Source organism: Saccostrea echinata, unplaced genomic scaffold (genome assembly GCF_033153115.1).
Source record: "Saccostrea echinata isolate AGI-Se365-2 ecotype Australia unplaced genomic scaffold, CSIRO_AGI_Sech_v1 ptg000029l, whole genome shotgun sequence".
Taxonomy (NCBI): domain Eukaryota; kingdom Metazoa; phylum Mollusca; class Bivalvia; order Ostreida; family Ostreidae; genus Saccostrea; species Saccostrea echinata.
In genome coordinates this window covers 13470022-13485164 of record NW_026889778.1, presented here as the reverse complement: position 1 = coordinate 13485164, position 15143 = coordinate 13470022, and the positions used below count along the sequence as shown (strand labels likewise).

Sequence of the window (15143 nt, the reverse complement as noted above, 5' to 3'; positions counted from 1 at the left end):
AACGGAAAAATGGAAAAGTAGAACGTTTCAGGGACTGTACATTTCATCTCATTTTGAAAGGTGTCTTCTACAAGATGTCTTTTTGGACTAGCCTGCAATCTCAAGGCCTGCTCTAAATTGCAAAGAATTGCAAAAAGGGATAATGTCATCAAATGTTCCTTACAAAAACGATTATATTATAAAAAAAAATCTCTGCTTATTTTTCATTTTAATGCTTTAATCTAAAAGTAGTGTTGTCAACGAGTACTCGGTTAACCGGTTAACCGTCGAACGATGCGAGTATCGGTTAGTAAAACTGCTACTCGGTTACTCGGATAAAAAATACTTTTTACATAGTAAATACGTAGAAAATAAATGTTATATTGTTTATAAATGTATAATAACACATTTACCTAAAATTATTTACCGTTAGACTTGATATATTGGTTCACAAATAGGATTGATTTGTTTGGATTAGTTTTCACAGTTTATATAATTGATAGCTTTGATTGCCAGGAGTATAAAAGTTTTGAAGACCTGAAATATAATTACCTCATTTACACCTGTGCTAGTCAAAGGAACATAATTTATTAAGATGCCGATGCAGACATAAAGCTTGGAAGTATTTTAAACGAACAGCAGCTTCGAGATCTGTACTAAAATGTAAATTATGTGAATCGGAGTTATTGTATACGAATGGGACTACAAATATGTTAAATCACCTAATATTAAAACATTGCTCGGAAACAAGCCATTTACTGGGCAGTCTACAAATAAACCAGTAATTACGGGTATTTTAATTCTCCTTGATCGCGACATATATCAGGGGCTATAAAGGAACATAACGAGAGCCATTGTAAAAATGGTGATTGAAGATTATCTGTCTTCTTCGTGTGTCGTTAAAATTATTTTCTTAAACAAAAAACAAACTGACCGTTTCGAGTGATATCTAAAATCAAAATTTTTTGAAGATATTGTGTGTGTGCGTTTGAATTTGTAATTGTGAATATAGTTCATATACAGTACATTTGTTTTATTTCTACCGATAGGTAATTAAAGGATGAGGTATATAATAGATATGGTAACTGTAACGAAAAATCATCTGAGTAACGGGGTACTCGATCGGAAAAGTGAGCGAGTAACGGGTTACTAAAAATAGCCCGATTTGACAACACTATCTAAAAGAAAATTACTTTGTAAAGTACTTACAAATATTACACATAGGACCCTTCCAACCGGCAGAACAGTAGCTACAGTTTCCATGAAATCGGTCACAGGTTTCACCATTTAAACAGTTTCCACTACATATTCCCATACAGTCTTTTCCATATTCCCCGTTGTCACAAGCTAAATGATAAAATAGATATTATTTATAGTTACTTCATCCGATATTTTTTCAATTATTTCGTCAATTTTCTATTTGATAAAAACAAGAACAGGAAAAGGTCAATTAGAATCATGTAACACCTATCATCAAAAGTATATTTCACTTAATGAATATAAAACAAAAACTGTGTAACAAACGTTTTTATGCGATAAGTAAAATTAAATATTCTAAAAAAGGGACCTGTCGTTTTGTCGATAGTAAATGATAAGCAACTTTGTATATTACATATGAAAAACATATATTTTTAAAGATGTACTTCATGGAAGTAAATATATTGCGTATCTCGTAATTTATAAAGGGAAAGAACATTCTGATGTATAATCTTTTTAATGTATATTTTACCTTTAATTCTGAATAACTTCTCCCACCTCAATCCCATACACCAAAACTTAAACTTATATGTATAGAGCAGCCCGGTCCTTCCGGGCTGCAATAAAAAAAAACAACGATTCTCTATTGATATCGGAGAGTTCAGGAGAGGTGTAACACATATTGTAAAACACAGGTCTATTTCGTTATTCTACTTCAATCCTTAAAAAACCATGGAACTTCAATGTAAAATCGAGATCTATACTAAAGCGTATGATAATTGTGAACAACGCTACTGAAAACTGAATACAAACCTGTATGTACGTGTAGCTATTTTGTGCCATCATTATACACCGCTTTGTCTAAACCGTGAAGCAATTTTAGCAAATCTTGTAGTGAGCATGAAACGTATACTTGCAGGTGTGACTGTGATATTAGCACTTTAAGGGTCTGCATCATTGTTTGTGTATCTCCCTCATGTGTCTAAGTATAAACATTATAATAAATACAACTGAACACTACCTAGTTTTTGTCAAATTTCGTCTCAAGATGTCTTTTTGGGCAGGCCCGTCTCAAGGGCTGCTATAGAAAAGTTTGAATTCATAGGAAAGGTTCGCAAAAAGGATTATATCACAAAGTTCCTAAAAAAAATAATAAATGACTGTATTCTATGTAAACCTCTGCCTATTAATCCGTTAATGCGTCAACCTAAAAACTAAATAAAAAATATTTCGTTTATAAAGTACTTACAAGCGTTACACAAAGGGCCCTTCCAACCAGCAGAACAGAAGCTACAGTTTCCATAAAATCGGTCACAGGTTTCACCATTTAAACAGTTTCCACTACATATTTCCAGACAGTCTTTTCCATGTTCCCCACTGTCACAAGCTAATGATGAGATAAATATTATTTATATATAGCTAAACAATTTCTTTTCATCTTTTCGCTGATTTCCTGTTTGATTAAAACAAGAACAGAAAAATGTCAACAAGTCAATATGAACTTTTAATTTGTAGCTTACTTATTGTTATTAACACAATACCGGTACTATATATAGAGTAACAGAACATACCCTTACAAAGGATGACACACGATGATATCTGAACAATTAAATTCCACTTGATCTACTTCATCAGAGACTACTTAAATTTTCAGATTTATACTTCGTTTTAAAGTTAAGAATAATAGTTTGTAGATCTACTAAATGGTTGAGGGCTCTCAGATATTATGTATTAAAGCACCACCAGAATACGTTTTGTACATATGAAGACTGAGGTTTTCTGTGGAAATCGGATAGGGCCAGGTAGTTCACTATCGCACCATCGAGCATCAACTACAGGGCCGATGGCGCGATAATGCGATGGCGCGATGAAGACGAAGAGATGATGTGATGACGATGACGCGACGGTCCGATAGCACTGACGATGATGCGATAGCCCAACAATGCCATGACGATGGTGCGATAGTACGATAGTCGATAGTGAACATAGACATCGCTTCATCATTTTCGTACCATCGCTTTATTGTCATCGCACCATCATGTCATCGCTATCGCACCATCGACTCATCGCTTCATCAGGCTATCGCATCATCGACAACGCATTGTCGCGCCATCGCATCATCATTATCGCGCTTTCGCTCCAACACTTCATCGTCATTGTACCATGGCTTCCTTGTCATCGAATTTTCGCATCATCTCACTATTGGCCCAAACCTCGATGGTGCTTTAGAGAACTACAAGGCTCTATCCGGATTCCATAGGATTTTATCACAAACATTATGTTGGCAAACTTTCTAACAATTAAAATAGTTCTGGTCGATACAGACCTCTTATTATTCCTATGTCTTAAAGTTTATTGTTAGAATAGATGTTTTATGTATACTTACACACATTACACATGGGACCTTTCCATCCGGCAGAACAGTGACTACAATTTCCATAGAAACGATCACAGGTTTCGTCATTCAAACAGTGTTCACTACACCTCTCTGAGCAGTCTTTTCCATATTCATTGTTTTCACAAGCTGAAAAAAAGACATTGAAATTATTTGTACATGTTTCATTCATACTGACATACATGTACATGTACCTTCCATGATTAAGCTTAAAAAGGATATTCATCTACGTATTCGAGTGGTTCTTTTCCAATGAATAATAAGATCCGACTACATGTACCTGCGGCGAAGGAAAAAGTATTCCTTTTAAAGGAATGATCGGCATGGGATATCAATAGTCAGCATTATGAAATGTCTTGAAATAAGGTTTTTTTTTTTTAGGTTTTTAGTCAGTTAGATTATTGTAAAAATCACTGTTTTCTCAAATTTATTTCAAATGACTTAAAATTAATATTTGTTCTTTCAGTACATTTAGAACATTTACTACAGTTTCCATAGAAACGATCACATGATTCACAATTTAAACAGTTTCCACTTCACCTCTCTAAGCATTTTCCATATTCTCCGATATCACAAGCTGAAGTATATGAGAGATATCTATTTGTTATTTCAGACACATACTTCTTTTATTTTTTATCCTATTTCCTCTTTGATTGTAGTGAAAAAAGAAAAAAACATCCATAGATTAAACTGTTAACGTTTAATTTTTGCAATGTTATTGTCATTCACAATTTTGGAAAATTATTTTACCAAACTTTACAAGCATATTTACCAAGGTTTATTTATTTATAAACATTTAATTAACAAATAAAAAAGAGAAAGGAAGAATACGATTTCTGTCATATTTTTGGAAAAATTTATTATTCAAGATTATGTTGGCAAAGTTTATAAAAGAAAAAGAGACACCACAGTACTCTTCTTACCTTACCGCATTTATGAGTAAATCTAAAAAAAAATACTTTTTTTTACTTACAGACATTACACATGGGACCTTTCCATCCAGCAGAACAGTGACTACAGTTTCCATAGAAACGATCACATGATTCACCATTTAAACAGTTTCCACTACATCTCTCTAAGCAGTCTTTTCCATATTCTCCAACATCACAGGCTGAAAGAATACAAATAATAAGTTTGTAAACTCCCCATGGGTGGCCATCCTGGAATTGGGGCTATGCAATATACTAATGCAGCATTTCTTAGGTCAATCCTTAATTCTTAATTCATGTTTCTCAGTTAAGACAAGGCTTGGTATATTATCGGTTTATAAATTGGTCTTGCAACAGGAAATGAAAGTATGGTAAACAAACATCTATATTGGATTCATAGATATTTAGTATATTTGTTTTGGTCGTTTTCAACTGTATATTTAAGGGTAAAAAAGGTTGATTTGGAAATAACATAAAAACATGGTTTCGGGTTGCATTAGAGACAAACTTTATTAGTTTGCGATGTATTTGAGGTCAAGAATTTTACTTGTGGATCACTTGTTTTTGAAACTTTTCTCCATGGTTCTCGCAAGCTCACGTTTTGATCTTAGATGTTAGATCTGTCTCCGTCTTAGTCTCAATAAGGATCTACTTCATTCGTTTATTGCTACGTGCATTGTTTTGTTCAATCGTCCAAAAATGGTAGCAACTGTTCCTTTGCTAAGCGCTAGGCACTTTGAAGTGAAAGTTACGGGTCTTCCGGATGAGACCTTAAAAACCAAGGCCCCTATCGTCGCAGGTATTTGCACGATAAAAGTGCTCAATGACCCTAAGTGCTGAGTAAAAGGCTTAATTTGAAATCATTCACTATTATATGATGCCGTCTTATTCGAGTGATATAATCTTGCAACAGACGTAAAATATCAATTACATGTAATCAATAAAATAGAAAAATATCAATTACTATTCAAATGAAATGCATTCCAGAATTTATCTAAATTTGGTCCCATGCCAGAGACAATATTATATATTTAGTGTATCTAGTTATCTACAGCTTTACTGATACAGTAGTAAAATACAAATCAACCCATCATCAGCATCAGAATTCCAATATTAAATTTCCTTTGCAAAATATGCATTTAAATTTATTTTACTTGTAAAGAAATATTGTACCACTACTTCAAAGACAGGTAAATAAAGAAGTTTACTTGCATGTAATTCAAGAGTTTCAGAGTTTGAAAAAATAAATAAATAAATAAATAAATAAATAAATAAAAATAATAAAATAATAATAAAAATCATAAAACCTTAGGGGACCATATAAGGGGCCACATGGGCCTCCCAAGTTTAAGGCAATATTATATATTTAGTGTATCTAGTTATCTACAGCTTTACTGATACAGTAGTAAAATACAAATCAACCCATCATCAGCATCAGAATTCCAATATTAAATTTACTTTGCAAAATATGCATTTAACTTTATTTTACTTGTAAAGAAATATTGTACCACTACTTCAAAGACAGGTAAATAAAGAAGTTTACTTGCATGTAATTCAAGAGTTTCAGAGTTTGAAAAAATAAATAAATAAATAAATAAAAATAAAAAAAAATAATGAAAATCATAAAACCTTAGGGGACCATATAAGGGGCCACATGGGTCTCCCAAGTTTAAGGGTGTGAGTAGTCTACATTGATATTTTCGGGTACAAATTTTCTTTCCCCTTATGAAAAAAATCGATCTTTTCGTATCATAAGTATAATTTGCGGCCAGTCTATCATTTATCTTTGTATTTTGGCACCACTTGTTTCCCCTCACATAGATATTAAGTTAATTCGATTCAGAGTAAAGAAACCGTTTGTTTGTAGGGAACAGTGTAAAACGGAAGTATATTATATAGTAGAAGGAAGCCACAGTCAGATTTCAGATAAGTTCTTACTCATAAAATTTTTACTCGCCAAGTGGGCACTAAAATCCAGTATATTGCCCATAAACAAAATAATAGCATGTTTCACCAGCTATGACATTATTAAAACTTAGCGTACCCAAGTATTTGCATACTTCACATGCATTTGCCACCAGAGAGAAAAATCCTTCACCGATAGTAACATTGCAATATAATAGTATCATCATAAAAGTGACAACCATATGGAGATTTGATTCCTCAATTCTCAAAGCTGAAATGAATTAAAATTGTTAGAAATAATTATTTTTTGATTTATTCATTCGTGTTTATTTAAAAGATTCCTTAGATTGCCAACTAGAGATTTCATACAAACTTCGTTTTTACTGCAATATATTTACATCCACTGAATATTTTCTCCTTTATTTCTTAAGAAAACCGTTGTCGTTTATCAGTCAATAAACACCGCTAAGCATATCACCTCTACAAATTTCATGAGCAGTGTCTGCTCCATCAATGAAATGTACAATGACGTACATATCAATATTACACTATTTCATCTACTAAATCCTACTTTAAGTGATTATTTGTACATATATAAATGTAAACAATAAAATGTTTGTTTGTTTGTTTGTTTGTTTGTTAGTACTGGAATTAACAATGCAGCTAATGCAGAAAAAAAACACATAACCTGCTTACGCGTGTTTTGAATTTATTCTGCAACAGCTGCAACATGAATTCCCGTACTTACAACCCAAGAATGCATTTTACTGTTTAACTGTTAGCCCACAACAATACTTAAAGTACTCTCTCGACACAATTTTATAGTTCTCATGAGCAAAGACAATTGGGAATGGTTCCCTCTTTCCATTTTCCCCCTTTAAAATCAGGGATTGATATACTTGTTTTTTCCATTCGTGCATTTTGAGTAATATGCGTTACATATTACCGATAATGTAACCCTTTCATCTCTATAAGATATTTTTAAAATCCCATTTTCGACTGATAGTATACATTAAAAGAGAGAAGACTTGCAGATCTTTCCTCGTCGTCTGCCTCACCTCCCGCTAGACTTCACGTGACTATACATGAAGGTCTAAAACATGACAAAACATGGAATATGCATACATCGTAAAAAAATTGTTACACATTTTTCTTTTCCTTCATTCTTCCATGTTATTCCAAACTGCCACCCATTTGTAAATATTTCAGTTAAATCACTCACATCTAGGCTAAATTTTGTTGGTCTGCTGCACAGGAAAGTTTTTCCAAACAAAAATTTTGTTATGCGATGTTTCTAACGGAATTTAAAAATTAACTTGGTCCATGTAGTATTTCTGACTATTCATCCAATTCATTTTTTTAATGTTTTAGTATTTACTTATACTTACAAATATTACATACAGGCCCTTTCCATCCGGCAGAACAATTACTGCAGTTTCCAGAGAAACGATCACAGGTTTCACCATTTAAACAGTTTCCACTACACCTCTCTAAGCAGTCTTTGCCATATTCTCCGCTCTCACAAGCTGAAGTATATGAGAGATAATGTTTGTTATTTCAAACAGATATTCTTTTAATTTTTTTCTCCAACACTTTCCTCTTTAATTATTGTGAAAAAAGAAAAACACCCACAAGTTAAACTGTAAACCTTTAAAAGCATCTTTTACATGGTTTATTTTTTTAATTAACAAAGAAAGGAAGAAAACGACTTTCGTCAACTTAGGGCAGGCTTCCTCTTGTAAATGTTTGGTAGGGTGTTTGGTAGGGTGAATTCACCATGCATCGGACACCCTCGTACTTCAGGAAGTCCTAGCGACATCGCTACCGACCGAATATTATCAAAATGGACCTTAACATGTAGTATGTGATTAAAATATAACTTGTGACACAATTGCAATCTATTTATTGAGAAAATGTCATTAAAGAAGATTTTTTTTTAAATGAGTCCGAATTCACCATGGATCGGACAATATTCACTATGCATCGGACAAAAAGTATTTTGAACCAAAATAAAAAAGTCTTACCTTTACCTCGGTGGTTTCAAATAAGTGACATGATAATATTTTTATCTTTTATTTAAAAATCAACTTTTTAGTTTAATTTGATTGACTATATGAATCCACAAATGTGGAGTGATTTTAGTTGCATCCCTTTGCCTTAGATAGGCTCTATAATACTAGTTATATGGCAACTCGCGCTTTTTTTCTCCTGAGTTATCATCTTTTAGTTTGTAGAAATAAATTGAGTCCACTTCTAGTCGTCGTATATCAATGAATTGTATTTTCACTTAATATTTAGAGTTTTTTTTCTATTTTCGCAACAAATAAAAAAAAAAAACAGCCGTCAGTTGGGTTCTATACGAGATGGAAGATTTAGTGATTACACATGCATCGGAAAGTGTCCGATCCATGGTTAATTTTTGTCCGATGCACGGTGAATGAACATACTAGTAAAAATAACTCTAAGAAAATTTACACAGACTTCCTGAAAAATTATGTACAATTGTACAATTATCTATCATTGACACATTTCACCTAAAACCGACTTGTTCCCTCGAGTCTAATAAAGGGAAGACAACTCTAGAAATTTCCAAAATCGTAAAATTCTGGTTACTCCCCTTTAATGATGTCAAGTATGACAAACTTCAAGGCCATTCTCGTGGTATTTTTATCACAGCATGATAATAACATTCGGCATCATTAAAAAGTTTAAATCTTCAGCTTTAAGGCAGAATCAAGTGAAAACACAGAGACACTCAGGAATGATACAAGTTCATTGCTTAAAGTTGTCCGAAGCAAGGTATGTTTCCGATGCATGGTTAACTCACCCTCTATTTGCAAACATTTTATCGCAAAGATTATGTTGGCAAAATTTTTAACAGAAAGAGTCGCAATAATTCTCTTTTTGCCTTACGAATTAATGAGTTATTAAAAAAGGAAAGGCTTTGTTTTTACTTACAGACATTACACATAGGACCTTTCCATCCAGCAGAACAGAAACTACAGTTTCCATAGCAACGATCACATGATTCACCATTCAAACAGTTACCACTACACCTCTCTAAGCAGTCCTTACCATATTCTCCGATATCACAGGCTGAAATAATAAAATCATATAGTACTTCACCCTGGAATAGAGGCTATGCAATATACTTATACAGTATTTCTCTAGGTCACTCCGTAATTCTTTAAATATGTCTCTCAGTAAGGACAAGTTTCGTTTTGGTCGGTGGGATCAGCCGTGCATTCAAGGGTAAAAAAAAAGATTTGTAAATAACATAAAATATGGATTCTGATTGCATCAGAAACGAACTCCATTGGTGCTTAGTGTATTTAAGGTCAAGAATTTTACTTGTGGATCAATTGCTTTGAAACCTTCGAAAGGTTCATGCAAGCACGTTTTGATTTTAGGGGAAGATCTGTCTCCGTCTTAGTGTCGTTCAATGTTTCTTTTATTCGTTCATTGCTGCGTGCATTATTTCATTCACTCGTCAAAAAAAATGTTCGCAACTGTTCTTTTGCCAAGCGTTGGGTACTTTGAAATGAAAGTAACGGGTCTTGCGGATGAGACCTTAAAAACGCAGGCCCTTTTTCGCGGCAGGAGTTTGCACGATAAAAGTGATCAATGGCCCCAAGTGTTCAGTAAAAGGGTTAATTTGAAATCATTAACTGGTAGATGGTGCCGTCTCATATGATTGATATAATCTTGCAACGGACGATAAACATCAATCAAAAGAATAAAAAATATCATTTACTATTCCAATGAAATGCGTTCTATAGTATTTATTTTAATCTGGTCCCATGCCAGAGACAATAATATACATACAGTATATCTAGCCATCAACAGCTTTTCTGATACAGAGCACACTGCAAATTGTAAATCAACTTAAAGTTCCCAGCACATCAGTGGCATCAACTTTCTTATATTCAGTTTACTTTGCAAAGTATACGCTAAACCTTGTCTTAACTTGTAAAGAAATACTGTACTATTACTACAAAGACAGGTAAATCAACATACATGTAATTTAAGTGCAATTTACTAATATTTTTAGTTCAATTCTAGAACTTTTTGGTATCGTTTCAGAGTTGCAGATATATTCCCCCCTACAACTTTACAAGTTTGTGTAGCCTACATGGATCATCTCTGGCGCATTATTTTCTGTCCCCTTATCTGAAAAACTCGATCTTTTCGTATCATTAATTTACTTTGCATTCGAGTATTTCATTTTCCTATGGACTTAGACACGATTGGTTTTCCTTCACATTGTCTTAATATTAACTCGATCTGGGGTCTAGAAAACGTTTAGTAGGTGTGAAACAGTGAAAACGGAAGTACTTAAAAGTAAAAGCAAGCAAGTCAGATACCAGAAATATTCCAATAAAATTCTTATCGTATATACTCGCCTATAAGTCGGATTTTTGGGAGCTAAACTTTGGTCCAAAACTCTATGTCCGACTTATAGGCGAGTTATAAAAAGACTGGTATTTTAGAATGTCAACCCCTCTAATATAAGCTTCAAAAATACAACCGACTTATAGGCGGACCGACTTATAGGCGAGTATATACGGTACTCGCTATGTGGGCAATAACATTTGAAGAGTTGGTTGGCCACTTACAAAATTGCTCGCTTTTGAGATTGTGCAACCGGTACTGCATCCATCCCGCCTGTATTTAGTAGCTACAGATTTCAGGGATATATTTCAGTGATAAAACGGTTTTGATCGCAATAATACAGCTGTAATAAAATGCAATGATAAAATATTAAACATTGTAATTTTTTCAGTGTGGATAAGATACGATATAAAAGAAATAGATGATTAAACCTTTAACCCTAAAACAAGCGCCAGATAAAAAAATAATTATCCGTTACTGAATATACAATTTTTTAATATCGGATAGTACAAGTGAAGTGTAGAATGTATTGTAAAATATAGACCAAGCAAATGTTTGATATTCTACCGTTCTAATTAAGCCATTTAAATAATTTCCGATGGAATCTGAATTGAAAATTGAGATCTATATAAAAGTGTATGATAGTTGTGTACAATGCGTGCGAGAACTGTAAATAAACCCGTATGAGTAGGTTTTTGAGCCATCTGTGGAAACCGTTTCTTATAAACCGTGTAGAGTTTTAAGCAAACCTTATAGCGTGAGTGCAGCGTGTGACTATGATATTAGCAAATTTAAGGGTCTGCATCATTGTTTGAATTTCTCCTTCATTGGTCAAAGGATTAACAATGAATTTGACTGTTACATTTCATCTCATTTGGAAGGTGTCTTATACAAGATGTCTTTTTGGGCTGGCCTGCAGTCTCAAGGCCTGCTCAAAATTGCAAAGAATTGCAAAAAGGGATAATGTCGGCAAAGGTTCCTTACAAAAACGATTATATTATTAAAAAAAATCTCTTCTTATTTTTCATTTTAATGCGTTAATCTAAAAGAAAATTACTTACAAAGTACTTACAAATATTACACATAGGACCCTTCCAACCGGAAGAACAGTAGCTACAGTTTCCATAAAATCGGTCACAGGTTTCACCATTTAAACAGTTTCCACTACATATTCCCTGACAGTCTTTTCCATGTTCCCCGCTGTCACAAGCTAATGATGAGATAAATATTATTTATATATACTTAAACAATTTTTTATCGTTTCGCTGATTTCCTGTTTGATTGAACAAGAACAGAAAAATGTCAACAAGTCAATATGAACTTTTAATTTGTAGCTTACTTATTGTTATTCACACAATTTAAAAAAAAGTACCTTTATGGTACTAGTATTTTTAGTAGGAATTTTTAAATGGCAACGATTCGTTCACTCAATATTAACAGGACTATTGTTCTTGCAGATACTATATACAGAGTAACAGAACATACCCTTACAAATGATGACACACGATGATATCTGAACAGTTAAATTCCAAATGAACTACTTCATCAGAGACTACTTAAAATTTCAGCAGACTTTTTCAGAAAAAAAAATCTCACGATAAATTTCCGTCGTAAGAGAAATCTTTGGAGTTTTTCACAAAAAATCTTAGGAGATTCTTATGTGTAAAATTTGTCGGAACTTTACGATAGCCTTAACTCTCTCGTAAGTATTTTAAAACCGATTTGATTGTAAATATATAACTGATAAAACCAAAATACACGTTTAATTGAACATTTTAACACAACCTACAATAGCATTTGATATTTTTCGGTATTGTCGAAAATTTAAATGAAATATAGACAACTACAAAATTTTTATGATCGCAGTTTCAATTAAGATTTCCTAACCACCTACTTTTACGTCACACTTGTGATTGTGACATCAGATTTCAAACTTCCTTGCTTTACAATCGATTGCACTAGATATTTGTTGTCAATTTTGTTTGTTTCGCTGACGCGTGTTGAAAACATAGATTTTTTTCATTCTCATCCACTTTTTTAAGGATTATAAAGCATATCAAGATCGTTGCTAGGGATACGGAAGCGTATTCAAATTTTATCTTGGCTTTTCCAACTTTAAAGTTGGAAATTCCAACTTTAATCTTTGCTTTTCTAACTTTTAAGTTGGTAATTCCAACTTTAATCTTGGCTTTTCCAACTTTAAAGTTGGTAATTCCAACTTTAATCTTGGATTTTCCATCCTTGTACGGCTTTATGCGTTATATTCAGATACTTCGTAGCTGGACTCGTGTTTCAGTTTAATACTTGTTATGACAATGGAAGGAAACGATTTAATTATGAAATTATGATGAAGAAAGAAGGAATTATTTCATTGTGTTTTCATATTACAGTTATTGACTAGGTATGAGGGCAGCATATGATTTGTTGGACCTGAAGGTGAAAATGTTGCCCGAGGCCGCATGCCAAGGGCAACATTTTCATCTTCAGGTCCAACAAATCATATGTTGCCCTCATACCCAGTCTACAACTGTTTTGTTATACCCTTCACTTAAGATAGAACACTAAAATTAAAACCTTTAAACAGATTTACTTATATAATTAAACAATTTCTTTATAAGTAATATTTTGGCTTTTTAAATAAAAATGACAACAACAAAAAATGAAAAAAAAAATAAACATTAAATTGTTATAACACAGAAATTATTTATAACAAAACATTATTTTTCCAGTGACGCCATCTTTCAAATAGCATACGCGGTAACTCTTGAAACTTCGGCTATTTCCGTGTCGCCGATATTGAACGACGACTAATTACTTGTGACGTAGCAGTGACGTTGCAGTCTAACAATTCTTATGTTGGACTGACAGACCGGTCAACAATGAAATTGTTAGACCGATGAAAAAAAAAATTACTTTGTTGGACTTTTTATTTGTAATAAATATATAGAAAGATATTTATAAGGGTATAACAAACAGAATTTATACATTTAGTTCTGTTGTATTTGTAGCATGTACGGTAATATAGTGTTGATTCATCCTATATATCAAACACCTAATAATGATCTTTGTTTAAGCCTATTCCCTCATACAAAACAAAATATATGCCTGATCTCTTAAATAGGTTTGGTTGAAATCCTGTCATGTAAGGGGTTGTATGAAGTTATTCTCTATATACAGTGGCGCCTCGTTTATCCGGACGCCATTTATCCGGACGCTTCACCATCCGGACGATATTTTTTGGGAACCGATTTTTTCCACGTTATTTTGTCTCATTAATCCGGAAATTCGCGTTCCGTATCCGGACGGTCAATTTCTACTACAAAAACGTAATAGTTCATTGAAAAATGACTCGTTTATCCGGACGGTAATTTTTCAAGAAACGACTTTTTCACACTTCGCTTGCATTCGTGTTAATTGTTGTAAAAACATTGGCCATGCAGTCAGTTTGAAGACGGTTACCTGTGACCTACAAACAATATCGTCTATTATTAGCGTGTGTTTACCCTAATTCAATCACACGTTTATCTTTAATATTTAGCTTACACTGTGCATTAATTAAATAATAATCTGTTCAAAATCATATTGCTAACCGTATGTACATCGGTAAATTCATGAGAATTTTGGAGAGTTGTAAATAAAATGAACAATAATTAAATAACGAGCGATTTCGTAATGCTCTTTATCATGTTGATTGCGTTAGTTTAAAATACTGTTTTCCATCTCTAAAAACGTAAACATACGTACATAAGTAAAGAAATATCTCTATTTAATGTACTACCGTTTACAAACGTCCATTGCTTTAGAAAAGATACATAAAACTGGCGTTACGTACAGAAGTTGATTACGTTTATCAAGGTATTTTTAATGATCAAAATTCAAACTTAGCGTCTGTAGGAAAAAATATTGATAATCATGAAGATGGCTTGTGTTTACGAGTGTTTTTAATACTTTGTTTGAATAAGCTTGCAGTTAATTTTATAGTAACCCTGTGTAATGAATATACGGGGTTAGTTTATATTTGAACATTTTTAATGATGATGCTGAACAGTTCTGTCATATCATATGAGCTTCAATAATTATAATATATGGCTAAATAAAACAACTGTAGATCAAAATTTGCTCAGCCCATGAAGTCACAGGCCAAAGAGAAGGCGAATTAAAATAGGAGGTCTCAGCATAAAATTGCCCATCCATTTTTTTTTATTGTGTAAATTACATTTTAATATATTTTTTTCTTAAATCAATTACTGCTTTTAAAACAATAAACCAAAATATAATTTAAAAGTTTTTTTTCTTTGCTGTCACATTTGAAACAAGAATGTGCATATATACAATGTACATACTTA

At 32.9% G+C, this 15143-nt stretch overlaps 1 protein-coding gene across 3 annotated transcripts in view; it reads right to left on the bottom strand.

Annotated features, from left to right (window-relative positions):
- LOC133195620 (multiple epidermal growth factor-like domains protein 10) overlaps window positions 1-15143 on the bottom strand; it is a 100873-nt gene that overhangs the window by 18369 nt on the left and 67361 nt on the right. The window contains exons 12-18 of one of the 3 annotated variants that reach the window (XM_061331508.1): window positions 11870-12007; window positions 9364-9501; window positions 7794-7931; window positions 4545-4682; window positions 3563-3700; window positions 2426-2563; window positions 1189-1326 (exon numbers count right to left, since the gene is read on the bottom strand). In XM_061331508.1, coding sequence (XP_061187492.1) covers window positions 1189-1326; window positions 2426-2563; window positions 3563-3700; window positions 4545-4682; window positions 7794-7931; window positions 9364-9501; window positions 11870-12007 — 966 coding nt within the window. The remainder of the gene's footprint in view (window positions 1-1188; window positions 1327-2425; window positions 2564-3562; window positions 3701-4544; window positions 4683-7793; window positions 7932-9363; window positions 9502-11869; window positions 12008-15143) is intronic. The other 2 variants (XM_061331509.1, XM_061331511.1) reach the window with 2 other exon arrangements.